The sequence below is a fragment of the Xenopus laevis genome, chromosome 1S (assembly GCF_017654675.1).
Source record: "Xenopus laevis strain J_2021 chromosome 1S, Xenopus_laevis_v10.1, whole genome shotgun sequence".
Classification (NCBI taxonomy): domain Eukaryota; kingdom Metazoa; phylum Chordata; class Amphibia; order Anura; family Pipidae; genus Xenopus; species Xenopus laevis.
The window spans coordinates 39,900,879-39,928,424 of NC_054372.1; the positions used below are offsets into that span (position 1 = coordinate 39,900,879).

Consider the following 27,546-nt stretch of genomic DNA (forward strand, 5'->3'; position numbering starts at 1 on the left):
CCCCTCAGTCTGAACCTGGGTAAACTTAATGTTCCAGGAATTTTTGTCTTTGGAATCTAAAGTATGACACATTCTACTGTAGTGCTTTGAAATTCGGAAATTTACTGCTGGGAGTTTTTTTAAAACTACACATATCTAGGATTGGCACATTTGAGACACTTAAAGCTTTCCAAATTGGTTGAATTTTTGTGCATAAAATGAAAAGCTTTCTGGTATATCCATATATATATATATATATATATTGTATTTAGAGCTCTAACTCTTGTTCCAGAAGTGAAAATATTTAGAAAGCTCAGGTTCTCCTGAAAAAAAAAACAATATATAGTTTTCCTAGGTAAACTACCCCCCCCCCAGGAAATGCCCCTAAAATGAGAGAGCACAAAATATTAAAAAAATCTGGCAAATGAAATGTGAAATTCTGCTGGCACTTAAAGGGTTAATACATGTAAGTAGCTTATCTTGTTCAGGGGTCTAATGCATGATTAATGAGATGCATCTCTGTGGTGATGTCTGTGTATCCCATGTTTAAATGATTCAACTTATTATTCTCCAAATAAGACGTCTGAATGAATGATTTCAGTAACCCTGCTATATTTAGCCTTGTGCTGACTGACTATGAACTTGTACTCAGTGGTACAAAAGTGAGTGCAGTTCAGTATGAGACAAGCTAGGACCCTGAAGCTGTTCTCGCTCGTGCACAGCAGAAGCCCCGCCCACGAGGCAGTCTGGCTCCCTAGAGTGGTAGGATACAGACTTTGGCACTGAGCTGTGTGAGAAGAGACAAGCGCAGGCGGCAGAATCAGCAGCAGCAGTCCCTGTTAGTTGGCAGAGGGGAGTTGGGTTATCAGGTGGAGGAACAGGGTTTCTCTAGCAAGGTGATCACTCACATTCTTGCCATTCATCTGACTGCACAGACCCCCACTGTGTCCAGTCTGATCATGGTGTTCCCCCGTTTGTGTCTCTGGCAGATGATGACGGTAGCCTTGGTTTTTGTGTGTGTAGCAGCCTGCAGTCAGGTCCTGGCAACAGCAGCCGTCGCCACTGGCAAGTCGGACAGAGGCAATTTTCTGGATGATAAACAATGGCTAACCACTGTGTCCCAGTATGACAAGGATGCTGCTGGCCACTGGAATCGATTTCGAGATGTAAGTTCACATTTCGTTGCAATTCCCTGTAGGGGGTCCTTCATTTGCGGAGCAGCAAGGACCCTAGTGCGTTTAGGCTGAGGAGATTTCTTTGGCATAGGTGGCTGCTACTGTCATTAAATGCCCTTATCACTTAACGATCTTGAGCAGCGGGCATTTGTTCCTAATTAATGCAGAAAACATGCCACAGACCTGTACTGAATATCCATGCTTACTCCGCAGCATTTATTTGTTTTTCTTTTATGGATGTCCAATGCGACTGCAAGGCATGTCCAGCTATATAATTAGAGATGCTGTCTTGGTCTACTGCTACAATCGGGGACACCTAACCCCCTCCACCTTTCTGTTGTTGGACCTTAAAATCTACTGAGCGCTCTGCATGTTGTGGCATGCAGGGAGTTTTAGTTCAATGACAGCTTGAGGCTTGCAGTTTGGACATAACTGCAGCAAGTGTTAATGGTCTCTTTTTAATGAGCTGCTAGTATAAAAAAAAATCCAGTTAAATGAAAACACTGTTGTGATGAGCATTTCTCCTCATTATTCCATGCTAGTTCCTTCTGTGGAATTTGACCTAATTGCTGTAATTTGTTGATTGCTTCAATCCGACGTGTGTATTTCTTTGTTTTGTCATGCTGTATTTAAGTATCCTTGACAAGATCGTATAAAAGCCAGAAGTGTTTTTGCCCGAGTGAAGTTTGCAGTGGTATTGATGATAAAGGGGTTAATCTTGCAGGAACAATGTTTAAACAGTTCTACCCAGGTGCTCCTTATTATGGGATTGTGTGGCAGCAGCTTTTGCTTTGTACCCTAGCCTATTCTGCATGAGGAGATGTCAGGCTATGAGCCATGATTTAGTCATACCTAGTAATTAAGCCTTTTCATGTGTTTCAGAATCCGCTGCAACATACTGATAAGTACAGGGCTACAGCAGCATGAGAGTGTTATGTCACTATGAGCAAACTGCAGAACTGAGCACATAGGCACAATCTGGGTTATGCAAAGAGTGGTCCTTGGGCGTGTTAACGGCAGAACTGATCATACAGGAACTATGTGGGTTATGTAGAGTGGTCCCTGGGTGTGCCAGTGGACAAACTAAGCACACATACACTATTTGGGTTATGTAGAATGGTGCTGGCTCTGCACACTGAGCATATAGGCACTATCTGGGTTATTTATAGTGGTTACAGGATATGCAAACTGCAGAACTATGCATAATAGGCACTCTGAGTTCTGTAGAATAGTCCCTGGAGTGCAAACTGCAGAACTGAGGATATCAGCACTACCTGGGTTATGTAGAGTGGTCCCTGGGTGTGCCAACTGTAGAACTGAGCACACAGGCACCATCTGGGGTTTGAAGAGTGCTCCCTGAATGTGCAAATTGCAGAACTCAGCATGTAAGCACTATGTAGATTATGTAAACCAGTCTCTGGGGTGCAAACTGCAGAACTAAGGACATTGGCGCTATCTGGGTTATGTAGAGTGGTCCCTGGGTGTGCCAACTGTAGAACTGAGCACACAGGCACCATCTGGGTTTTGAAGAGTGCTCCCTGAATGTGCAAATTGCAGAACTCAGCATATAAACACTATGTAGATTATGTAAACCAGTCCCTGGGGTGCAAACTGCAGAACTAAGGACATTGGCGCTATCTGGGTTATGTAGAGTGGTCCCTGTGTGTACCAACTGTAGAACTGAGCACACAGGCACCATCTGGGGTTTGAGAAGTGATCCCTGACAATGTGCAAAGTGCAGAACTCAGCATATAAGCACTATGTAGATTATTGTAAACCAGTCCCTGGGGTGCAAACTGCAGAACTGAGGACATCAGCACTATCTGGGTTATGTAGAGTGGTCCCTGAGTGTGCCAACTGCAGATTTAAGCACACAGGCACCATCTGGGTTTTTGAAGAGTGCTCCTTGTATGTGCAAAGTGCAGAACTCTGCATATAAGAACTATGTAGATTATGTAAACGAGTCCCTGGAGTGCAAACTGCAGAACTGAGGACATTGGCACTATCTGGGTTATGGAGAATGTTTCTTGGGTGTGCCATCTGCAGAACTGAGTAGAGATAATATCTGGGTTATGTAGCATGGCCCCTGGATGTGCAAACTCCAGAACTGAGAATATAGACATCTGGTTATATATTTGATCTTTCAGTGTGCTAACTGCCAGTCTCTGGATTTGCAAACTACAGAATATAGGTTATGTAGAGTGGTCCCTTGGCATTTGAACTACAAAACACTGTAGTCTCTGAGTTACGTAGAATGGGTTCAGAGAATAAAAATAATAGCACATAAGCAGTCCCTGTGTCCGTGCATTTTGTTTCTTGAGGCTAAAATGTTGACAGGTAGGCAACATAGTATTTAATATGTATTTCAAAATATATGTTTATCCTGCAGTCCTACAGTACTTACAGAGATTTTTTAGCTACTGCCCCCCAACATTGTTGAAAGATGTTGAGCAATGTACTACAACTTTACCTTATGTAAAGGTACACAATAAGAAATTCACACTAGAGCTGTATGTAACTCTCTCTCGTGTTCGTTATTGTTTGTACAGAAAGGGCACTGGTAGCAGATGAGGAGAGAACATAAATAACAATGCAAAGGCCAACAGTTGATATATCCTTTTACTGCAACATGCAGCTGTTGCGGAACTGCAACACCTTAGCATCTCATCAAAATCTGAAGGCCATGTTGGCAGTTGTTGTTAAACAATTGGAGGGTTGCAAGTTGGACATCCTTAATTTATGTTGTCCCCCTCCAAATGGTGATCTTCCCTCTCTGCATTAACAGTGTCCCACTATTCAGTAGCTGTCCCCAACTAATCCTTTAAATGCAAAAGTGAGCAAGTAACAGGCACATTTTATTATTAATGCACATTCTTTTCCCAGGTTCACAAACTTTATCTTAATCTTGGCAATGAGAATAAATAGCTAGATAAAAAATACAGACTATGTCGTGAATAGATCAGTCTGTATTTTAAATTGCATTAATCAAACTCAGAGCAAGTCCTTTTCCCAAAACGTTCTTTTTTGGTTTTCACTTTGTGGAAGGGGGAGGCATGGAGCTGAACTCAGTCAATAGTCAAATTCCTCCTAGAGTAATTTATTTATTATTCTAAAAGGCAGTCTAATAGAATAATTGGGCATTCCAGCACACAATGACCCACTTAAAATTTGCAACAGTCTAGTTCTTAATCTACTCTATTATTTCAGTAAGTTTAAGAATTGTACTCATTTTCAGCATGATTATAATATATAGTTACATAGTTAGATCTGGTTAAAAAAAAGACCAAAGTCCATCAAGTTCAACCCATCCAAAGTCGCACTCGGGGCCCCGTCTGCAGTTTCAGAGCTCCCATCTGGACCCCACCCCCATGCACGACATCACAATAGCCTTGGATAGTATGCTTGTCCAAGAAATCATCCAAGCCACTCTTAAAGGCATTAACAACATCATCTGGCAGAACATTCTACAACCTCACTGTCCTCACTGTGAAGAATCACCTACGCTGCTTCAAATGAAAGTTCTTTTCTTCTAGTCTGAAGGGGTGGCCTCTGGTGCGCTGATCCTCTTTATGGTTAAAAAGGTCCCCTGCTATTTGTCTATAATGTCCTCTAATGTACTTGTAAAGTGTAATCATGTCCTCTTTCAAGTGTTATATTCCAGAGATAAAAAAAACCCTAGATCCTTCTCAGTTAAGCAAACTCCCAACACACTGCCATTTAGTGTATAACTTGTATCTATATTATTTTTGCCAAAGTGCATAACCTTGCATTTATCAACATTGAACATCATTTTCCAGTTTGCTGCCCAGTTTTCCAATTTAGTCAAATCACTCTGCAAAGTGGCAGCATCCTGCATGGAATCGATTATTCTGGCAACATTCCTTAATTTAACCAGTAACCTTCTGTGTGGCACTGTATAAAATGCCTCAGCAAAGTCTAAAGGTGGCCATACACGGCAGATTAAAGCTGCCGATAACGGTTCTTCAGACCGATTTGGCAGTTTATCTGTCAATGTGTGGGGGCTCCCGACTGGTCCTCCTGATCGATATCAGGCCAAAAATCAGATCAGATATTGATCGTCAAGTTTGATTTTTTTCTGCGACCCAGGACCGCAACTGCTAGTTGATGTGGTCCTGCAACCCATCAGCTCCCATTCGCAGCAGGGCCCCAGGGCCGAACGTTCAGATTCAACCGATATCACCCAGCCATTAGTGGGCATATCTGGTTAAGATCCGCTCGTTTGACTACAAACAAGCGGATCTAATAGTGTATAGCCACCTTAAGTAGATCACATCCACTGCCTTCCCAGAATCAAGATCCCTTCCCACCTTCTCATAAAAGGAAATTACATTAGTCTGGCAAGATCTATTACGCATAAAACCATGCTGGCACAATTATGTATTATGATTTGCAATGAAGTCCAGTATCTAATCCCTTAATACCCCTTCGAAAAGCTTTTCTATCACTGATGTCAGACTAACCAGCCTATAGTATTGAGGCTGAGAACAGGATCCCTTTTTAAATAGTGACACTACATTGGCAATATGCCAGTCTCATGGGACCGTGCCAGACCTCAGTGAATCCTGAAAAATTAAGTAAAGCAGTTTGGCAATCACAGAGCTAAGCTCTCTAAGTGCCCTGAGATGAATACCATCTAGTCTTGGACCTTTGTTTATATTAACATGTTCTAGTCTCTTTTGAATTTCATCATCTGTGAACCATGCAACATTAGAGGCAGATTTATTAAGGGTCAAATAGTTAATTTGAATTTGAATTTTTTTTGGGTGTCAAATTCACACATTCAAATTTTAATCCCCTAATTCAAATGTAAATTTGAATGTGAGATTTATCACACCTCAACCATGGAAACATTTCTAATTCTGATATTTACCACCTAAAACCTGCAAGTTCATTTACAAGTCAGTGGCAGAGGTCTATTGAACCATTTGTATATGTTAATTACCTTTCTGACACCGTTTTTTTTCGGAGAGAAAGCTCGATTCAAATTCAATTCAAATTTTCAGGTTGGGACTATTCAATCGAATATTAGACTTTCAGATTTTTTCTTAAATAGCCTCCCATTGGAGTTGTGAGTATATTCAGATTTATTAGAGTATACTTTGTCAGCTTCAAAAAGGACCGGGAGGTCCGAAACATTGCTGTGCCAAATGTAAAGTGCAATAAAGGCGGTTTTATTACTTGGGAGTACTGCAATTCTCTATGGATCTGGTGTACCAGCTAACTTGAAAGCCTTAAAAGCACATCATTTCTTACCCACCTCAACACCAACACTTCTTTTGAACCACATCGGTTTTGCTTTGCAACAACGTTCCTTGCTTACAAGTGGAATATACTGACATGTATATTTATTAAGCAGCATTTTAAAGACTTCCCATTTGTGTTCTGTGTTTAACCCTGTGAAAAGCATTTCCTACTTAATATGTTGCAGAGATGCCCTTATACTGTCAAAGTTTGCACATCAAAGATTTAGTGTTTATATATGTACCATTTTGTGTTTGTTTTCAGCATTTAAAAAGTTGCAGAACAATTGTAATCTATATTAATTCTAGATTGTGCTAATCAAATTAAGAGTGGATTTCTTTCATTGTCCCAGGGGATTTATTAGTGAAATTAGTTTAATAAGACTGCAAAAGGATTTTTTTTTTAACCATACAAATGCTTAAAATAAAACATATATGGACCATGACAGCAAGGCAGTTGCTTTTATACTCAAAGCATTGCATTCGTTATTTAATTATGCTGAATAGCCTATTTCATGGAGTTTTCATGTATTGATTGTACCAGAAATGCAGTAAGATAATTACTTCACGGTGCCATGGCATATTTTGTATCATGAAACTGATGCTGCTTTATATAAGAGCCATGGCATTAATAGAATGTGCATTTTCAAAATTTTATAATACTCATGATACTGCAAAAGGTAACTTTCTGATTTCTTAAAGAAATTCTTGGTGTTTTTACTGCCTGTTCTGAATGTTCATTGATGACCATTTGTATGGCGAACATCATGTCCCTAAGGCCCTTCTAGAGATGCTGAGGAAAGGCCATTACTTGATTTTGTTGGAAATATACTTTCGTTTTTAGTAAGATTATGCAGTTAATATCGGGGTTCATCATATACATCTGGGTTCAATGCATAGGGCTTGTATTGGGCATACTTTCTGGATACTAATTAAAAAAACAAGCAAATGTTTAGTAATGAATTCACTTTTATTTTAAACTTGATATTGACTTTTTGGTTCTTGTGGGAGACAGTAGTTAATCAGCAGTTGTTAAACTGAGTGTAATGTATTCCTCTTATTTGAAAGCCACAGTCACACTCAGAAACTGGAAAAAGTCTAGTCTAGTGAAAAGAACTTTTGTGATCACAATGAGACCGAGGTGATAAGAATACAAACACACTCCATAATTCTTTATATTAAAACTAGGCCTGATATCAATCAGACAGGGTTGATTTTTCTCTGGTCCACGTTGGACAGTTGATGTGGTCCTTGTCCCGTCTGCACCATTCCCATCATTGTAATAGTGTACAGGACTACAAAAAGCAGTCCGAACAGGAGCATCTCATTACAAAACCAAGTACATTTACATGAAGTTCAACTTACTAGCCACTACTCTTATGAAAACGCTTTCTACTTAATGTTGTTCCTTCCATTCAGCTGGAAGGCTGTCTCTAAGATTGTGCCCTGATTTTGGCTAACCAGTTGTCATTTCTGTTCATCCCACTTGGGTTGAGGGAATGGTTCCATGCAGGCCAGACAGTCAAGTTCTTCCACTCCAATCTCAGCAAATCAATGAATTGTGCATAGTGACATTATATTTCTTAAACAGGACGGGGCCTTCCCAAGCTGTTACCACAAAGTAGAAAGCAAGGAATGGGCAAGAATATGGTAAAATGTAATGTTTAGGTTTGGATTCTCTGAAACCAAGGGCTTTATCCCAAACCTGAATAAGTCCCAGAAAGTTATTCCCCTATCAAATACATAGACTTCACTCTACTCCAGCTAATGCTTAGCATTGCACATGGTGATATAGCATTCCATTTATAATGTCCATTATAAGCACCCGACAACAGAGAATTTTTTTTTCCTTTAAAGTACATTTTTTGGCACAAAATGGGGGCATGTCATGCTCCTACTATGCGTCCTTAACCTTCCCTGGATAGGAAGGTAGTGACCTTGCTGCTTCTTGTAATACCACTACTAGAATGTATAGGTGTTTTACAGTGACAGCACATCCTGGTTCCTTCTCCTATGGAATGAATGCTTTCATTATATAGTAGATGTGGAAATCTGGTTGTTAAATGCAAAACTATATTTGCCCCACGATTTGAATATTTTATATTCAAAAATAATATTTTTATGTATACATTTATAATGTCTTGATATACCTGTTCCAACTTCCAACTTCAAATAAATCTGATTATTTTGTGTAGAAGACTTTTAAGAGCGAAACTGGAAGTACTATTCATTTTTTTAATTTAATGAGTCATTTGCCTCCTGCTTAAATAACCATTGTTTTCTTTATGATGCTCAGTTGTGTTCACTGATAAACATGATACTGCTTTTATAGAACTTTCTACATAGAAGAAAGTGTCATTTTAAGTAAAATGCTAAAATATATGATATACAGTATCTTGGAGAGTGCAGTTTATTTTGAATACTTGGCTCCAGCTGAGATGACACATTTGCTATTTAATAGAGAATAGTTAAATAAATTGTGAACATGACTGAATATGTACAGTAAGTGGATTAAGAGCATTTCAACATAACAGTTTATCTTATGAAGTCAATTATCAGTCAGAGAACAATTTTTCTTAGGGAATTAGCAAGTGCTTTCTTATGAAGGTGGATAGAGACCGATTTTTGGCAGTAACTGCAGTTGTTTATTTCAAATAGCTCACTGAAAAGGTCCTATTTGGGAAATCCCTAAACTGTGGGGCTGCTCCCCACACTACTAAAGGCCTATTTTCTGATTGTGACCTAATATTGAACTATAAAGTTAAATTTTTCACCTTCTAAAGCAATTGGGGGGTTCGCAGGCACTTTAACTGTTTTGAATTGATCAACTAATGTATCAATAAACTGTATCAAATTGTAACAGTTTCAGAATGCTTTTGGATCACTGAGCTTCCAGACTGAGACATTAAAGACAGGAACACTAAAGAGAAAAAATATACTAAAGAGAAAAAAATAGTTTTCCCAAAACGCATCAGTTAATAGTGCTGCTCCAGCAGAATTTTGTCTTGAAAACAGTTTCTCAAAAGAGCAAACAGATTTTTTTATTTTTAATTTTGAAATCTGACATGGGGCTAAACATATTGTCAGTTTTCCCCAGCTGCCCCCAGACATGTTACTTGTGCTCTGATAAACTTCAGTCACTCTTTACTGCTGTTCTGCAAGTTGGAGTGAAATCACTCCTCCCTCCCCCCCCAGCAACCTAACAACAAGCACTCTATAGTAAAATCCAGGTCCCACTGTGACACATTCAGTTACATTGAGTAGGAGAAACAACAGCCTGCCAGAAAGTGCTGGCTCTTTCTAAAAGCACATGACCAGGCAAAATGAACTGATATGGCTGCTTACACACCAATATTACAACTATAAAAAAATACATTTGCTGGTTGAGAAATACAATTTTATGTTGTTGAGTGAATTATTTGCACTGTAAACAGTGTAATTCAGAACTAAAAACTACATCATAAAAATCATGACATAAATTTTAAACTTACATTTTGTGAGAACAGTAAAAAATAAATGATGAAAAGCAATGGAAAGTGTATGTTTATGGTGAACAGTCTGAAAACAACTGAACTGAAAAAAAGTGTTTGGAAGGTGAACCAACCCTGAAACTATTCTCAAAATAATTACTTTGGCAAAAGGGTGCTCATGCAGAATACACTTTTATCAGAGAAATGACTGCACTCTAATAATGTGCAGGTTGACCAAAAGCCGTCCCGCATTCCAACCCTAACCCAATGCATGTCCATTTTTATACGTGCTCATCCTCCCAGTCTGAATTCATGGAAGGGGTGGGGCACAGAGACCATTGTATAAAAAAAAAAATCACACATGGAGGTTACAGGAGGGGTAAACTACAGCCCAAACCTGCCCATAGCCTGAAGAAATTGTGCGGAAGTCAGCCAGGACCCACTGACCTTCGAGTAAACCCACCGCAGGCTTTGGACTGGCCGTACATCACTATTACACTTTGCACCTTTCTCCAGTTTAAAAGAATCTTTTGCAAAATATGTGGGCTATTTTTATGTTTTCGTGTGTTCTTTTTGTGGAAAGACCAGTAATAATATCTGCTGTGTGTATGCTGGGGAATAAATGGTATTGTAATTCCCTTTTCAAAAGATTGGCCCTATAATCTTTTTGCAAAGAAGATAATAGCATTCCATCTCATCGCAATCTTCTTTCCAAGAGCAATAATCTTTGTTTTACTTGCAGAAAGGTTGCTTAGCACATATGGAAATCCACCATTCATCTTGTCTTACCTCCTAAATCTTATTGGGATAGACGGTAGCCATCTGTGCTCATTACTGTACAGACTAAATAGCTGTGTAATCGTAACAATCCTTTCAAATAAAATAAATCGTTTTTCCCTAAACTACTTTTTAGGATAAAATGATCACCAAGTTATAACATAGCTTCATAACTATTTAAAAACTTCAGTTTAATTCTACATTATTGAGATGCTTTGTGTTCCTTGCAAACTAAGGGATTTTTTTATATAGTAAACATAGGTTAAAGAAGTCAGATTAATGACTGATGCACATTTCTTCTAAATATACCCCATAGTGAGAGACTTTCATCCTCTGCCCTACTGTGATTCTCATATGCTGCAACAGTTTTGACGCGAGCGACTATTCCGATGTGCGTCCAGATTTTTTTGACGCCGGCGAATTTTCGCTGCAGTTTCGAAAATGCATTTGCCAGTGGTGAAACGCGGGAATTCGCCGCAAATTTGTGCCTGCTAAATTTATTCGCCCATCTCTACTCAGGCCCTGGAGTTTACCTGATAGGGTGTCTTTCTGTAATTTGGATCTTCAGAACGTAAGTCTAATTTAAACATTAATTAAACCCAACAGGATTGTTTTGCATCCAAATAGGATTAATTATATCTTAGTTGGGATCAAGTACAAGGTGGTGTCTTTTTGTTACAGGGAAAAGAGAAATCTTTTTAAAAATTTGGATTATTGGTTAAAATGGATACTATGGGAGACAGTTTTCCCATAATTTGGAGCTTTCTGGATAACAGACCCCATACCTGTAGTAGAATTCTGCTCCACATTAATAAATATGCTCCATATATTGCCTGTAGTATACTAATTTAGAGAGGGAGAGAAAAGAGAGATCAATATATTAAAAGATATTAGATATAGATTTGAAGCTTTATCCACACTAACTCCTGAAAAAATACGTACAGCAAAGGAAACATAATTATAAAATTATTATAATGGAAAGCAATTTTCTCTTCAAATCTTTTATTACTTGTTAGCTTAAATGAAAAAAAATCCTTTCTTTTCTCTATAAAATATTTTTCTGAGAATGAAAAAATCAACATATCAGCCTTACTTTACTCCCGGTTAGAAGCTATTAGCAAGGTCTGAGCACTCTCCAAACACCTACATTAAACGTGTTGCTGTAGGCTCTAGGCAAGAGTTAGGCTGTGCTGTAGTTGGTGAAGTAGAAGGAAGGAAAAGGTTCTAAAAGGGCAGTTCCCAATAGTGAGAACAAATAAGGCAACACTGAATCCAGAAGAACAAGGCATGGATAAATTCCTTTGAGTTTTGTGTAAATGTAATTTTATGGGGAAGGTGATAATGATACACTGAAATATTCAAGTGCTGTGAGCGAAATACACAGCTAAGATTTATTTGCTCTGCAGAATGTAGTACGTGTACAATGTAAACAATGCAGTCAGGCATCATATTTAATGACAGTTTCTTGGTGAGTTTCTTTTCACCTGGTTTATTTCAAGTGTCCCTAGAAATGTTCTTCTAATGTTGGTAATGTTACCTTTATATTCCTTTTAGTATGCCTCACAAGATACTGTGAATAAATGTGCATGTTGTACTCCGTTAGCCACTTCAATGGCAATGCCTGCAATGATTACTAATTCCATACTTGCTTTGTTTTAGGAATATAACTTCAGCGTTACAGCTTGTTCTTTCCTTATCCTCTTTGAGGCTTTGTCTGCCTTTGGTTGTCACATTGTCCTTCATACGTATCCCTTCATTTGTGTCTTACTAAATCTCAGATGAGAGGTTTCTGTAATCACCAGTCATTACTATGATGCTGTCTTCTGGCACAGCAGGGACCATCTCTATTTTGATTTTACTACCCAGTTTTCTAATTTCAACTATCACAGAAAATCAAGCTTCTACTGTCTGATAACATTTGGTTATTGTGTTTTAAGAAATGTTCATGAGTAGGGATGGGCGAATTTTTTCGCCTCGTTTCGCCGAAAAAATGACGCCCATAGACTTGTATGGCGGCACGAGTCAAAAAAAACGAACAAAATTTTTTTGACGCCCATAGACTTTAATGGGCGTCTGCTACATTTCGCCTGCGGCGAATTTTTAACGAAACGGGTCAAATTCACCCATCCCTATTCATGAGATGAATCCTTAGGGTAAAATGGTCAATACTAATGCTTTGTGTGCCGGCCTGAAAATGTAACGTTATAGCTGTTTAGGGGGCAGATTTATCAAGGGTCGAATTCCAAAGTAAAAAATACTTTGAAATTCGACCATCGAATTAAAATACTTTGACTTCGAATATTTAAGTCAAAGGATTTTTCACCGAATTTGGCCATCGAACGATCGAAGTAAAATCGTTCATCGAACGTTAGCGTATGATCGAACGATTTTACTTCGATGTGTAAAGACTTGGAAAAATGGTCTAGAAGGTCCCCATAGCACTTCAACATAGCACTTCGGCAGGTTTAATTTGGCGAACTATTGAAGTCGAAGTTTTCTTAAAGAGACAGCACTTTGATTATCGAATATTCGAATATTCAAACTATTTTAAATTCAAAGTAAATTCGAAGTCGTAGTATCCAAAAAAAAAATACTTTGAATTTCGAATTTTTTTACTTCAAAAATTCCCTCTAATTCACTTCGACCCTTGATAAATCTGACCCTTGGTGTTAAATATATTCATTTTTATGAAGGAAGGTGAGAAAATGAAGTAAGTGAAGGGAATTCGTTCACCATTCTGCCTTTTATTAATGCAAAACTACTTTTGTTTACATATTTTCTTTCTAAAACAATTTCATTAATCACGGACGACAATATTTTAATGATTATTTTTCAGTGCAGGCCAGATAATTTTTTGCCTGAACAAGCAACAAGCACATCAGTTCAAATGCCCAAGTTATTTGTTCAGAGCTGAATGAGCTCACTAGCTTCACAACCAGTCGCTAAGGAACTCATTTCCAGGTCCTCAAGCAAACTGTGTATACATTGAGTCCTCTGCACTCAACCCATCAATATATCAAGGACAGTTCAATATTTTGTGCATTAAATTAATTAACTTTTAGTTTGTAATAGAGTGTCGAATTCCTAGCTACTTTGCAATCGGTTTTCATTATTTATATGTTATACTTTTTGAGTTATTTGCCTTTTTCTTCTGATCGTTTCCTGCTTTCAAATGGGGGTCAATGACCACATCTAAAAGCAAATGTTCTGTAAGACTACAAATTTATTGTTATTGCTACTTTTTATTACTCATCTTTCTTTTTTGGACCTTAGCAACCAGATTGCTGAAATTGCAAACTGGAGAGCTGCTGAATAAAAAGCTATATAAGAACAAAGTAAGGTAGGGAGCACCATTCATCACTTAGAGAAACAGTGTATTGTATGCAGGGTCTGATATATAAATCATATGTGGAAAAAAGAGAAGATAAGAAAGAACTGACCCATAATACTGCACCACCCCATCCCACATTCGAATCACTTTGTGAATCAATTTAAAACTTAACTTTTAATAATATGTATAAAATTTATAGTCCAGGTAAGGCATTAAAATCAGGGGAGAGCAGGGAGAAGGAAAACCCCTAGGTAAGGGTTACGGGTATAAACCTGTGGTCTAAGAGTGGGTCTCAGACCCGCCTACGTAAGGGGTTAATAGTGTATGGTGTGCTCTCTGGAGTGGGTCTCCGACCCGCTTAGTTGGTTAACACCAATATATCAGGTACTCAGCTTGACATAGAATCTCTTAATAGTGCAATTGAGAACCTCCCCTTCACCCACAGGGCACCCCTCCCGGCTGCATAGCAGGAACCGGGTCTCTAAGCATGAATCAGATGCACCGAAAAACAGCCTGCCTGCCTAGAAAGCGATATAAGCGTCAAGACTCAATCCGCCGATTAAGCTAGCATGTCGGCGACTCTTGTTCAATTAGTCAGCCAGCCATATCCAACCCCTTCACCCGCATAGTAACCCTCCCAGTACCGTGGCCAAAGGTCGACCTAATGAAGGTTTGTTTGCATGCCTGCCCAATCCTAAAAAGTGCATGACGCGCGTTTCGCCATAGTCGTCGGGCTTTGACTAAATTTGGATCTCCTTACCTTAAGCCTACTAAAAAAATAATTTAGACATGAAAAAAATGAATTGTTTTTGTATAAAAACATTTGTTGGGATCAAGTATTAGACTTTGTTTTAGTATTACATAGAAAAAAATATTTGTTTACAATTTTAAATACATGATTAAAATGGAGACTAAAGGTGGCCATACACGGGCCGATAAAAGCTGCCGACAGACCGAGTCGGCAGCTTATTGGCCCGTGTATGGGGGCCCCCGACGGGCTTCCCCGATCGAGATGTGGCTGAAAGTCGGCCAGATCTCGATCGGATGGGATTAAAAATCCCGTCGGATCGCGGCCGCATCTGTTCGTTGATGCGGTCCCGCGATCCGACCGCCCGTTTGGCGAACGCTAGGATCCGATCGTTGGGCCCTAGGGCCCACGATCGGATCAGCCCGATATTGCCCACCTCAAGGTGGGCATATCGGAGGGAGATCCGCTCGTTTGGCGACATCGCCAAACGAGCGAATCTATCCGTGTATGGCCACCTTTAGGGAGATGGTGTTCTCATAATTTGGATATTTCTGGGTAACTGGTTTCTGATAATGAATCCAATACCTGTACAAAGATATGGATAATTTATGTAGTAATACATGCTGCAGGGAAGAGGGACAATGTATGGGGTCTATGGTTGGTGGTGAGGGTTTAGTATGTGCTTAGTATCAGACCTGTTCATTATAGGAGGAGTGTGCTTGCACATTTAAAGATATCCATTGGACAAAGGCACAGTATGCCCCATATAAAGAAAAGATCTTGCATTAGGCACTTAACATATATAACAGCTCACTTTGAAAGCACAGTACAATAACTTTTAAAATGTGATGCATATATATACCCTAAGGTCACATGTCAGTAAGATATACATACTCCTCAATTACTACCCTCCTCTCAGTCTACGTAATACTAGTAGGAGGCATATGTTTATGTAAGGTAAACATGCACAGTGACGTTTGTATGTAACAGGTAGGGATGTAGCGAACTGTTCGCCGGCGAACTAGTTCGCGCGAACTTCGACTGTTCGCGTCCGCCGCAAGTTCGCGAACGTCGCGCGACGTTCGCCAATAGGCGTTCGCGTCAAAATCGGTCGCCCATTCGACCATTCGATCGCTAAAATCGAACGATTTTCGTTCGATTCGAACGAAAATCGTTCGATCGAACGATTAAAATCCTTCGATCGTTCGAATCGAACGATTTTCGGATGATCGAAGTTCGCGAACAGTTCGCGAACAGTTCGCAAATTTTGCCGGTGTTCGCGAACGGCGTTCGCGAACACATCGGCGGCGGTTCGCTACATCCCTAGTAACAGGACATATCAGTTTTAATGGTTTTAATTAACTTAACTGGAGGACACTTCATTAATCTAATAACTCAAAGGCTACATGTTCATGTTCTAATATACTTCTACTGTTGTGCTTGCTGAATAAAAGCTATTCCTTTTTAAAAGGTAGGCTTATATTCAAAAGCACTTGTAACAAAACATCAGTTTTTAGGTATAGAAATATACACATACTGTATATAGACTTTGTATTGGATCTGGACAGTTAAAGTTTCAAATCAGATTAATTTTTGAGTAATGCAAGTTTATGCACTTTAAAATGATGAAGGCTAACTATACCCCTATCAGACATTCATCCCCTATTGTGGAATGAATAAATAAAGTTAGTGGAAGCACATAATGACATTCAGCAGCAACGGGCAACCACATATTAGGGATCTTTGAAAAAGTGCAGGACATTGTGCAAAGTTAAAATTTGGGTGCAATCACATGAAAAATGCTGTCCCTGAAGCTGTAGTAGACACATTACACAGTTTAAAAAAAAGGGAGGGGGGGTTTGATGGCTTTTAGCAAGACACAAAATACAAGGATACTCATATTAGTAGTTTTAGTAGATCCAGGGATTCGATCTTGCATCAAGAAGGACTGAATAATATTTCTACCTTCTGTTACATATTTGAAGGCAGTATTCTGAAAATGCCACAGTTAGAGAGTTTTGGAAGGTTGCTCAGAAGTCCATATCATCTATTCAACAACTATAATTTACTGGTCTAGTGCAATAAAATAAAAATGGACGCATCTGGGTGCTGGGGGTTTCTGCAAATGTACAAATGTGTCCTCTGTTATTTGACCTTGAACCAATGTCTTCTTCCATGTTTCACAGTAGAGTAAAGTTCAGGTTTTGTGTAATGACTTACCTAGGAAACTACTGACTTGTAGAGCCATTCTGTTTTAATTCAATATACTGGCAATGATTGCATTTCACTTGTTTTCTGAAATCGTGTGTCCTTTTACTTGGTCTGGGTTGTAGAGGCAGGTTGGTGTTTTTTGGATTAAGAAATTATACTGTATGTTACAACCACTATGGTTTTAATGATTATATATATTAACCTACAGGTATACCTATATATACAGAATCTTTCTCTCTGGCTCCCTCATATTCTGTCTTTATTGCTGTCATCGTTCATTATCGATTTACTTTAACCTCAGCCTGTTGTAATGTGCTTTATATCTTTTGGGGTTTGTTATGGCAGCAACACAGCAATAAAACAAATTAAAGAAATGTCGATATTTATTCATTTCATGCTATTTCAGTAGCTTTGTTGCGTGGGATACTTATTTACTTTCATGTAATTTGACTTTTATGTTAAGTTAAGATTTTGTCATTTCATCATTAGGAATAATTGATTTTGTCAATAATGTTGCTAACATTTTTATTATTCAGTCAATAAAGACATATTACCTACAGGACAAAAGTGCAACTAGAAAACTATAATGCACTTATGTACTTTCTGAATTGACAGGTGGCCTTTCAGTTGCTTAATTTAGATCTTTTTCAGCCAGGCAACTTGCTCATTAGAGCAAGGAACCTGCCAGAAGCAGTCAGCCATGGTGAAGGAACAAAAGACACTGCAGTCTACAGTTTTGTGTTTCTGTTTGGCATCTGTCAGTATAATTTCTTAAGTATAATGTTCACTTATTTTTAATATTTCATGAGTTGGAGAAAAATTGTTGGAGAAATAGAAAAAAGGCATTAAGACAGAAGCTTATTTCTTATTGCAACAAGACTACAAAACGTATTATTATTACACGTTATTAAATGCTGTGATCATGTAGTTACTCATGATATCAATTGACTTTAATGCATTTAGTAAATTTAGTCATCATGTCGCAAGACTTTAACTAAGAGACTCTATATTGTTCCCTGTTGCTATATTTGTGAAAGATTGGCCACATACTATTAACAGGATATGTTACTTTTCTTTCAATTATTTATTTTTTATAAACCATAAAAATGATTAGTTCATAGATAGCTAATGGGTTTACCTTAGGCTTACTTTGTTTAGTTATTCGGAGGCCTTTATAAACCATGTTAGAGTGATGCCCCACTGCCTGCTCTGGGGGCATATCAAGTTATTTGGATGCACTTCCTCAACTGCAGGGGTGTCCAACCTTTTGGCTTCTCTGGGCCACATTGGAAAATGAAAAATTGTCTGGGGCCACACATGAAATACACAGAACTACAATACCAGTTGGATAACCAGATGGAGCTATACATTGGAATATGGAACACCTCGATATTAAACAGACTTATTATTATATTATTATTATTACTAACTGGGCAGTGGGCAGAGTCCCTCATCCTCCCTACTCCACATTGTTACAACCTGGCATAGTAAACCTGTTCCTAACAAGATGACAGACTGAGGAGGTTAAGGTGTCTGGATTTAGAGAGCACAAAGTGTTATTTCACTCTTGTTCTCTCTGTATTTCCATACATTTATTTGTTAATTTCTTTCTTTTTTTCCCTTCTCATCCTTTTCTCTCTCCTTCAAGCTGGGCCGCTTTCATATCCAACCGTGGGTCACATGCGGCCCTCGGGCCGCAGGTTGGACACCCCTGCTCAACTGTTTGCTCTTCTGTTTGGCCTTAAATTGTGTATATAATTCCAACTTATACAGTTCCTCCAAAGCATTTGTATTTGTGCCTGAAATATGCAAAGCCCATAAGTCAATGTCCTTGTTTACTGCAAATGTGGCCACATATTACCAACTGTTTTTTTCTGTAGGTTATAGTTGAGTATTTTGACTTTTGTTGTTCCATAATCTTTTTTTTTTTCATCCACAACATTATTTATTACTTATTATAAATATATTCATTTGGACTGAGCCTTCAACAACAGAAGAGATTTGAGATTATATATACAAACAGAAAGAGCATGCATTCATATTGCACATAGGAGTAATACTTATAAGACTGAAAAAGCGACCATCAGAATATACCTCTTTTTTAATTTCAGGTGAGGGTATGTATAAAAAAGGTTAAACAGACATACAATACCGGATTCCACACCCTCCATCACCTTGTTCCATTACCTTGTAGTAGACCAAGTTGAGAAAAGTGGGTTGCATTACACTGTAAGCCTAAATATGGTTGGGAAATGATTTTTATGCATGCAGATATGATTCCATAAATCTATGGAGTCAGGTATGTCTGTGTAACAAAAAACACACCTAGTCCTGACACCAAAGACAGCAATTGGTTTTATTAGTCATTCATCTGATACACGTTTATTTTTATTTTTTATTATACTTCATATACTTTTTTCCTTTTCCTGTAGATAAAGAGTGTTAGCACAGCAGAACCTTGGAAATAAGGTGGAGGTTGAAATAGTGATGCCTTCAAAGGAAGGTTAAACATTTTGCATCAGGGAACTGACTTTTACTCATAAAATCTGTCTATATACTAATCATTTTATACATTATGCTGTACCTGAAAGGGGAAAACCCATTTAGAATGCAATCAGTGAGTATAGAAAGTAACAATGTCTGAATGTGGTGGATTAGGTATTGCAATAAATGTGTATGGATGAGGTGCTTGTAAAATAGGGTAGGAGGAAACCGTATAGCAAAACTGGCATAAACACAGTAAAATAAAGGAAATCTTAGAACACACACAGTAAGACACAGCAGCAGTGACCTTGGAATTCAGCAGAGAAAAATATAGTCAGTTTTGATAAATAGTGTTCAAGTGGGCCCCTAACAATCTGATATACAGCAAGTGTAACTCTAAACAATCCATGTATTGTATTAATGCAGAGACCTGGCTCATTTAAAAAAAAAAAATGTCATTGTATTAACACTCAGCTTTTACATTGGGAATAAATCTACAGTATGTATGGATTTTATGTATGTTTAAAAAACAATATACTATGCTTAAATAATGTGGTCTCACCATAACGAGTGGTGCTTACATTTTACTTTAACCAACGGCTTACCAAAGGGATATTTTTCCTCACAAAGTAGATTTTGTATAGTTTAAAATAACTGAATTGCATTTTTAAAGAATTGCTTTAAAATATATATCTATAGACCAGATGTTCCACACACAGAAATGTGTTTTTAGGGAATAGCTGTAAATAGATGAAATTGATGGCCTATCCAAAAGAAAAAGAGAACATTTTATGCGTAAAAGACTATGTAATGCAGAAACCAATTTATATGTAGAGGGAACAATATAAAATGAAAATTGCAACTAATCCCAGTCCATAAAGGTTTGCATGGGGAATAGATGGTTGAGCTGGATGCATAAAATAAGGGTCAATGTAATAAAAAGCATTAGTTTAAAAAACTAATGCACATAAAAATGATGTAAACATTTGAATGGATGTCTGTTATAATTAGTATTGCGATTAACATGTAGTTATGAAGAACCAATGTATTCCATATATACAGTATAATATACAACAATTTTGAGAAATCGGGCTTAAAGGGGACCAACTCCAAATTATTTTCGTTTTAATTGAGCAATTCAATTTATGAGTAATAAACTTTACTTACACTATATTTATTATTTCAATTACTGTATATTTTCTTCAGTCTTGGAATTACAGCAAGTAGGCAGCAGCCATTTTATGGACACTGTTATTAAGATAAATTGTGTATCACCCCAAAATCTTGTGTATGCACCAGAATAGGAGACCTAATGCCCATGTGCAGTGCCCTACACAATTATAGAGCCTGAGGAGGGAGGGGAAATTTGAGGAGAGCCGTGACAACTAGGAAGTGCTGAATGGAAAGTGGCGGGGCAGATAATATTTGATTGACAGCTCAGATATTTAAACACCTTTAGAATCCTTTTATGGATGTTTTCATGAAAACTTAATTTGTGTTTCATGTTTATTTTGGAAAGGACTTTCATTATTTAGCTTTTTATGTGTAGGTCACAGGTCCACTTTAATTTTTTGTGAACATTGGCCTCTTTTTCTGAAGATGACATCAAGCTTTCTTAGCATTTGAACTTTGAACATTTTGTAGGCTAATGTTTATTCAACTATGAGGCTACCCTTATATGTGATGGCTCCTTGCATATCTGTTGAGGTCTGAGTGAACTCATTGTTTTTTTCAATATAAATCAGTTGTTCATGCTTTCACCTTATACTGATATATTGCCCCTGTTGATATGTTATGAGCTGCTTTGCTATGGGGCCCATTTACTGACAATGAAATTTCTATTTTTTCCAGAGATCTCAAAAATGTGTTTTCCTATATTTCTTAAAAGCTCTAAAATTTGAGATTTATTAAGTGTAAAAACAATAAAAACCTCTAATGCAAAAATTCACCAAGTAAAAGTTGTCCTATAGAAGTCAATGGGAGCAGCGCTGATCTTATTGGACTGCTTTTAATCAATATGTACTTAGAGGTTTTCGGATTTTTTTCTCGCTAGAAATTTTAGAGGGATTCTCATTTTTTAACGCATTTTTCCAAAGGCTAACTTAGAAGAAGTAAGCTTGGGGCACAGGTCTATTTTACGTTTTCCAGAACTGAAACTTGAGGTACTGTTAATATTTAGATAAGGTTATATTCTGGAACGGAATATACAGTATAGTCAAGCAGATTTCATTGTTCACTAACAGAGAAGGCAGATGCTATTATCTTATAAGTTAAAGAGATGCAGATTTTCCGGTGCTTAAATTAATGACCATAATTATCTCCTATGACTGCATGTTCACTGCTGTGTGTGTGTTTACAAAGTGTTTGTTTCAGAATTGCTGACTGAGGGTTTTTGCCTTTAGTTTTCTCATCAATTATTGTAAGAATCTTTGAAAAAAATGTTATCATGTGTTAATTTCCAAAATAAGCACTTGAATTAGTTAGGGTTACAGAGAATATTAAAAGCAGGTGTCTTGGTACAACTATAGTCACAAACTAATTGGGAAATAAACAATGCATCATGCAAGCAATCTGTTTTAAAATGCTGTGGAATGTGTGCCCAATATGTTGTCTCTTGATGTTAATAAAAAAGAACTCACTTGAGAATTGACGGCCATGTTTGGCTTCTCAGCCAGCTGACCGGCCATGAGGAACAGTAGCTAAGGGGATATTGGCTTGAAAGCCTGATAGAAACATATCATCAGACACTGACAAGAAAGAAAGTGCGATGTAAGCCTTTTCATTAGTATAATATGCACATCATGAAGACAGGCAACTCTGAAACACTTGACTGCACAAGAAACTGAAGACCAGTTGCTTCTTGAGCAAGGAAGTCATCAGAGGAATCCTATTGTAAACTTTGTTTAGGAAGATGTGTATTAGCACCGCTGCACATTACTGTGTGTATTAATGGAGATTTCAATTTATTAAATCAGCGACCTACTGAAATCATATATAATCAGATTAATTAAAGGGATACATTCCCTTAAACTCTCTGTATTCCTATATTTTTTAGTAAGGGTCATGAATAACTTGACATAGCCAGGCTACCCTTGTTTAGGTATTGTACAAGATGTCCAGTGCTGGGGTGACAGCCCTACCCACAGTTGCAAATAGTTGGTTCATTTTATACTCTGGGTTTATTTGGTTTATTTTATGAACAGTGTTTCATGTCTGTTCCTGCCCAGTCCCATGTAAGAATTTGAGGATTACTTGCTACTGGCTAAGAAATGCTAGATTTTATTATACTTTTGTGAACTTCTGTATCTTGTATCCCATATACATTTTGTTGCAGTTCTTTGCTCTGCGTTTAATGTCTGCTAAAGGATTGAAGTTTTATGGATTTCAGAGTTCTTTGTATCAAGGACAAATTTCTGTTTGGCAGATTTTCAAGATTCCCTCATTTCAGGCTCTTCTGCATATCTTTGCCATTTCCAAGATATTGATCCTACATGTGGAAAGCAGTGCTTGTTACCACTGTTGGGTGAAGTCAAAGTGAAGTCAAGCTAATGCAAACTTGTCCTTCTATTTTACTTTTATAACGTAGTTAGTGGTTTTCAACAGGCTAAAAACTTTGTGTGAGTTGAAAAAAGTTGCATATAATAATAAGGTGTTATCCAGAGAGTAAATCAAGTTGTGTGACTTCATCATAGTGTTTTTATTGGATATCACTCACTACATATTTTGACCTAACATCTTACCTTCAATGCACCTGATGAGGCTGATTAGTGGACTTCCTTCAAATTGCCTAACAAGCTCCCACTTTGGTAAAGACAGATAGGCTGGTGTTAGGTGAAACACTTGTTTATGATCTGTAAAGCTGATATTGCTTGAGTTCTGTGCCTTTGATACCCACGACACTGGGCACAAATCATATTAGTGATGTTGTTATACTTGACTTTATTGTAGGACTGTGAGTCTTCCATTCCATTCACCTTTATTTCCCCAACATTACAGTACTCTAGTTATGCTACATTTGAAACTTTGGCATATATTTTTATATTCTCATCTTCAAAATCACTTTGAAATCTCATTGTTATTTTTATGTTTTACACATCTCATTGACTGGAGAAAGTCTTTCATGCTCCACCTGGTAAGCACACTTCCAAATTCTGATAAACAACTCTTTATTTTTTTCTAATAACATCTTTATTAACAATGTTATTCTCTTATGAATCCTTATTCTGTAGAATATATTCAATACTTAGGTCTGGTATGTGTTATGGCTACTTATACATGTATGCTTATTCAATTGTAATATTAAAAAATCTTATAATAAAGTGCTTTTTATCTTTACAGTTATAACTTTACACATATGTATTGGGTGATTGAAAAGTAAACTTATCATGTAAAACTTTTACATAGATTTTTTTTTTATAATTTGGTGATTTTGTAAGCATAAAAATCATTGCTGGGCTCATATATATGTATATATATATATATATATATATATATATATATATATATATATATATATATATATATATATATATATATATATATATATATATATATATATATATATACACAGTATATTATAAATATAAGGTCACAAGAGGACACAAGTTTTGCCTATAATATAGTGGACAGTCTACTGAAAATGATGACGATAATGATATTGATGGAAGTTTTTGAGAAGATAAGTGAATGACAAATGGGAAACATTTTGACTGCTTCTGTCATCATTTGGTAGCTGCTCCCTCAAACACAAGTGGTCCTTATTAGTATAAAACATTAAAAAAAAAGGGTGTGCACCAATATTGTTATTTACCTTCCATACATAAAAGTTATAGAGAATTGAACTTACAATAATGTAAATTATTGTAATTGGACTTATATAGTTGGACTTATAAAAAAAATACCAGTCTGCATCACAGTTGAACATGATCTCACTGGCACGCATTTTTTCCTCAGCGATCCTAACAGAGTATTCCCCAAGGGGCCTCTACTGGACTGATATCTCATTTACACACAAAATATCCACACTATTGGTTCATGTGTATAAGAACTGAAAGTTGAATTTCATATTGTGACTTTAAAGTGAACCTGTCACTCACACATAAAAAGCTGTATAATGAAAGTCCTTTGCTAATTAAACATGAAACACAAATATTTTTTTCATTAAAACATCCATACCTGTTATAAAGGTGTTTATATATCTGAGCTGTCAATCAAATATCTGTCATGCCTCTATGCCTGTGGCATAGAGGTGGGGCAGTCAATTACTTTCACTTTCTATTCAGCACTTCCTACATGTCACTGCTCTCCTCCCATTGCCTCGTCCCTCCTCCCCTTCCCTCCTCAGGCTCTATTATTATGTAGGGCACTGCGCATGGGCATTAGGTTTCCCATTCTGGTGCATATACAAGGTGTGATGCACAATTTGTCTTAATAAGTGTCTATATAATGGCTCCTGCCTGCTTGCAATTCCAAGACTGAAGGACACAACATTTAAATAATATTTCTTATGGTGACAGGTCCCCTTTTAGGCTCATACTTATGTCCTTTGTTTAATACTGCCCAATTATCATATTAGTTTTACACCAGAAAGGTGATTTATCATTTTTCATGGTCACTAGGAAAGGAAGGGCAGAGACACATGCTCAGATTCAGGGAGATTAGTCGCCCAGCGACAAATCTCCTCTTCTTCATGGCTACTAATCTCCCCGAGCTGCCTCCCACCGGCTACAGTGTTAATTCGCCGGCGAGATGGCAATCGGTGCGATTCGTTTTCCAAAGTTGCCTCACGAGGAAACGGGCGATTTCGGAAAACAAAGAGCTCCAATTGCCATCCCGCCGCCGATTTAGATTCTAGCCGGTGGGAGGCAGTTCGGCGAGATTAGTCGCCCCGAAAAAGAGGCGACTAAATCTCCCCGAATCTGAGCATGTGTCTCTGCCCTTATGTGTCAAAACTTGTGCAACTTTTTCCCACAATCATAGGTTCTTCTTTTTCCTCTATTGCTAGCATATTTAAAAAAAATTTGCATAGGGTAAATGTAAACACATTAATTGTGGTGTAAAACATAAAATAAACAATTGTTTAATTATTAAAATAAAACTCAAAATTTAAGCTACAAATTACCTCATTTATGTGGTTAAGTTTAATTTGACTTTTTGAGATTTTTTTTTGCATTTGATCACGAATATTCAAGTATAAAACACTAACTTGAATGTATTAATATTATCTTGTTTTTCCCTATCATTGTTACTAATTATGGAAAGAATATGATCTTGAATATTGATTTGCCCCTCAGTGAGCTATGATTTGCTATGGGGTGTAATCATACATAAACGATTGTATGTAAATTGCATGTATGCACACCACAACTCACATAGAAAACATATTTTTGCCAAGTTTACATTCTGTCCTTTTAAAATGTTGATACTCTTTTGGCAAATTTTTGGTAAGGATCTAGTGAGTGCTTCAAGGGTCTAAAATAAAATGATAAAATTATAAAAAAAATATAACTACAAACTTTTGCAATTTGCTTTTCAAATAGCATCACTAAATCCAGTTAAGAGCATCTAGACTTAAAGCTGTTTTCCTGCAGAAAGTGAACCTTCTCTCCAATTCCTAATATGAAAAAGCTAAGGCAATGCAAAAGTTTTAGGAAGAATTCAATGCTATTTCTTGCATGGGCCTTTTGAAGTTCATGAAAATGAAAATGGTGGTACATGTATTGGATCTATTATCTTGAATACTTGATAATGGATCTTTCCATAATTTGGATCTTCATTCCTTAAAGGGAAACATGTTTTTTTTTCAAAGCACATCAGTTAATAGTGCTACTCCAGCAGAATTCTGCACTGAAATCCATTTCTCAAAAGAGCAAACAGATTTTTTTATATTCAATTTTGAAATCTGACATGGGGCTAGACATTTTGTCAATTTCCCAGCTGCCCCTAGTCATTTTCCGCTGCCGGAGTCAGTGGCACGCAAGCTGCCGGGGGCCCTGAGGAGGAGAGAGCCCTGGCCCAATCGCATCCCCTGCTACCCCGGTAGTTACGCCACTGCTGATTCTGGGTTTGTTAGTTCATTTAGAATAGGTTATTTTTTATAAATACTGTATGCAGTTAATGATTCATTGGGTTCTTCAGCTACTATAAGTCCAAATGGAAAACTCCCATTAAGCAAAGTTTCATTTTGGTTGCAAAATCATTTGGAAGTATAAAGGCAGCTTTTTATAAAGTTTATAAAAGTTTATGATGAGTTTTTTATGGGCAAAACTGTAAAATTCGACTAGGGAATTGTTAAAATTCGATTCGAGTTTTTTTAAAAATTCAAACCCAATTTTTTAAATTTATTATACAATGGCACTGACTATTCAAATATGATTTGAGTTTGCAGGTCAATCCAATTCACCCGAGTACAAAAAAAACATTTTTTTTATTAAATTACAGTTGGTCAAATTTCAAGTTCATGGCAATTCATGGGAGTTTACAATTACTTAATAAATCGACCCTTAATAAATCTGCCCCTATGTGTTTGCTAGAGGATTGATCTTTCACAAAAATTGGGACTTTAGTAAAGTGTGTGCATTCATCAGTGCCTGTCTATCTTTTATAAAATGGAGGTAGTTACTGGGACCATCAATGCAGTTCTCCAGACTAACCCTAAGTGTGTTATTTATCAAAGTCTGAATTTATCTCAATATCGGCTGCTACAAATGCCGATCTAAGTTGCTCGGGTTTTTAATGCTTATTTATTATTACATTTTCCCGAAAATTACCTTTGTGGGAAAAGCTCAGATTTTCACAATTTTTTTGTGAATTTTCATCCGAAAGCTCTGAAAGCATTGTGAAAATGCCTGAAACCCCCTACACAACCAAAAATCAATGGGACTGTTCCCATTAACTTTTATGCAACCTCGACAGGTTTGAGATGCTCGGGGTTTAATAAATTCCAAAAAAATTTGTGATTTTTTTAAACACCTATTATAACACAAAAAATCAAGAATTTTTTCGGATTTTGGGTTTTGAGTTTAGTAAATAACCCCCTAAATGTATTGCACTGTGGTATGCATGCAACAAGCTCAATGTGGCTGTGTATCACAAACAAGGGGGAAAAGGA

General features: G+C 37.3%; 1 protein-coding gene across 4 annotated transcripts in view; it reads left to right on the forward strand.

Moving 5' to 3' along the window:
• The first annotated feature begins 680 nt into the window (after window positions 1-680).
• The window catches only part of LOC108706636 (testican-3), a 124,381-nt gene continuing 97,515 nt past the window's right edge, over window positions 681-27,546 (forward strand). Inside the window, exons 1-2 of one of the 4 annotated variants that reach the window (XM_041579528.1) lie at window positions 682-875; window positions 969-1,145. In XM_041579528.1, the coding sequence (XP_041435462.1) occupies window positions 969-1,145 (177 nt within the window). In that variant the 5' untranslated portion in view covers window positions 682-875. Of the gene's footprint in view, window positions 1,146-27,546 lie in introns of all 4 variants that reach the window. The other 3 variants (XM_018243224.2, XM_041579527.1, XM_018243223.2) reach the window with 3 other exon arrangements.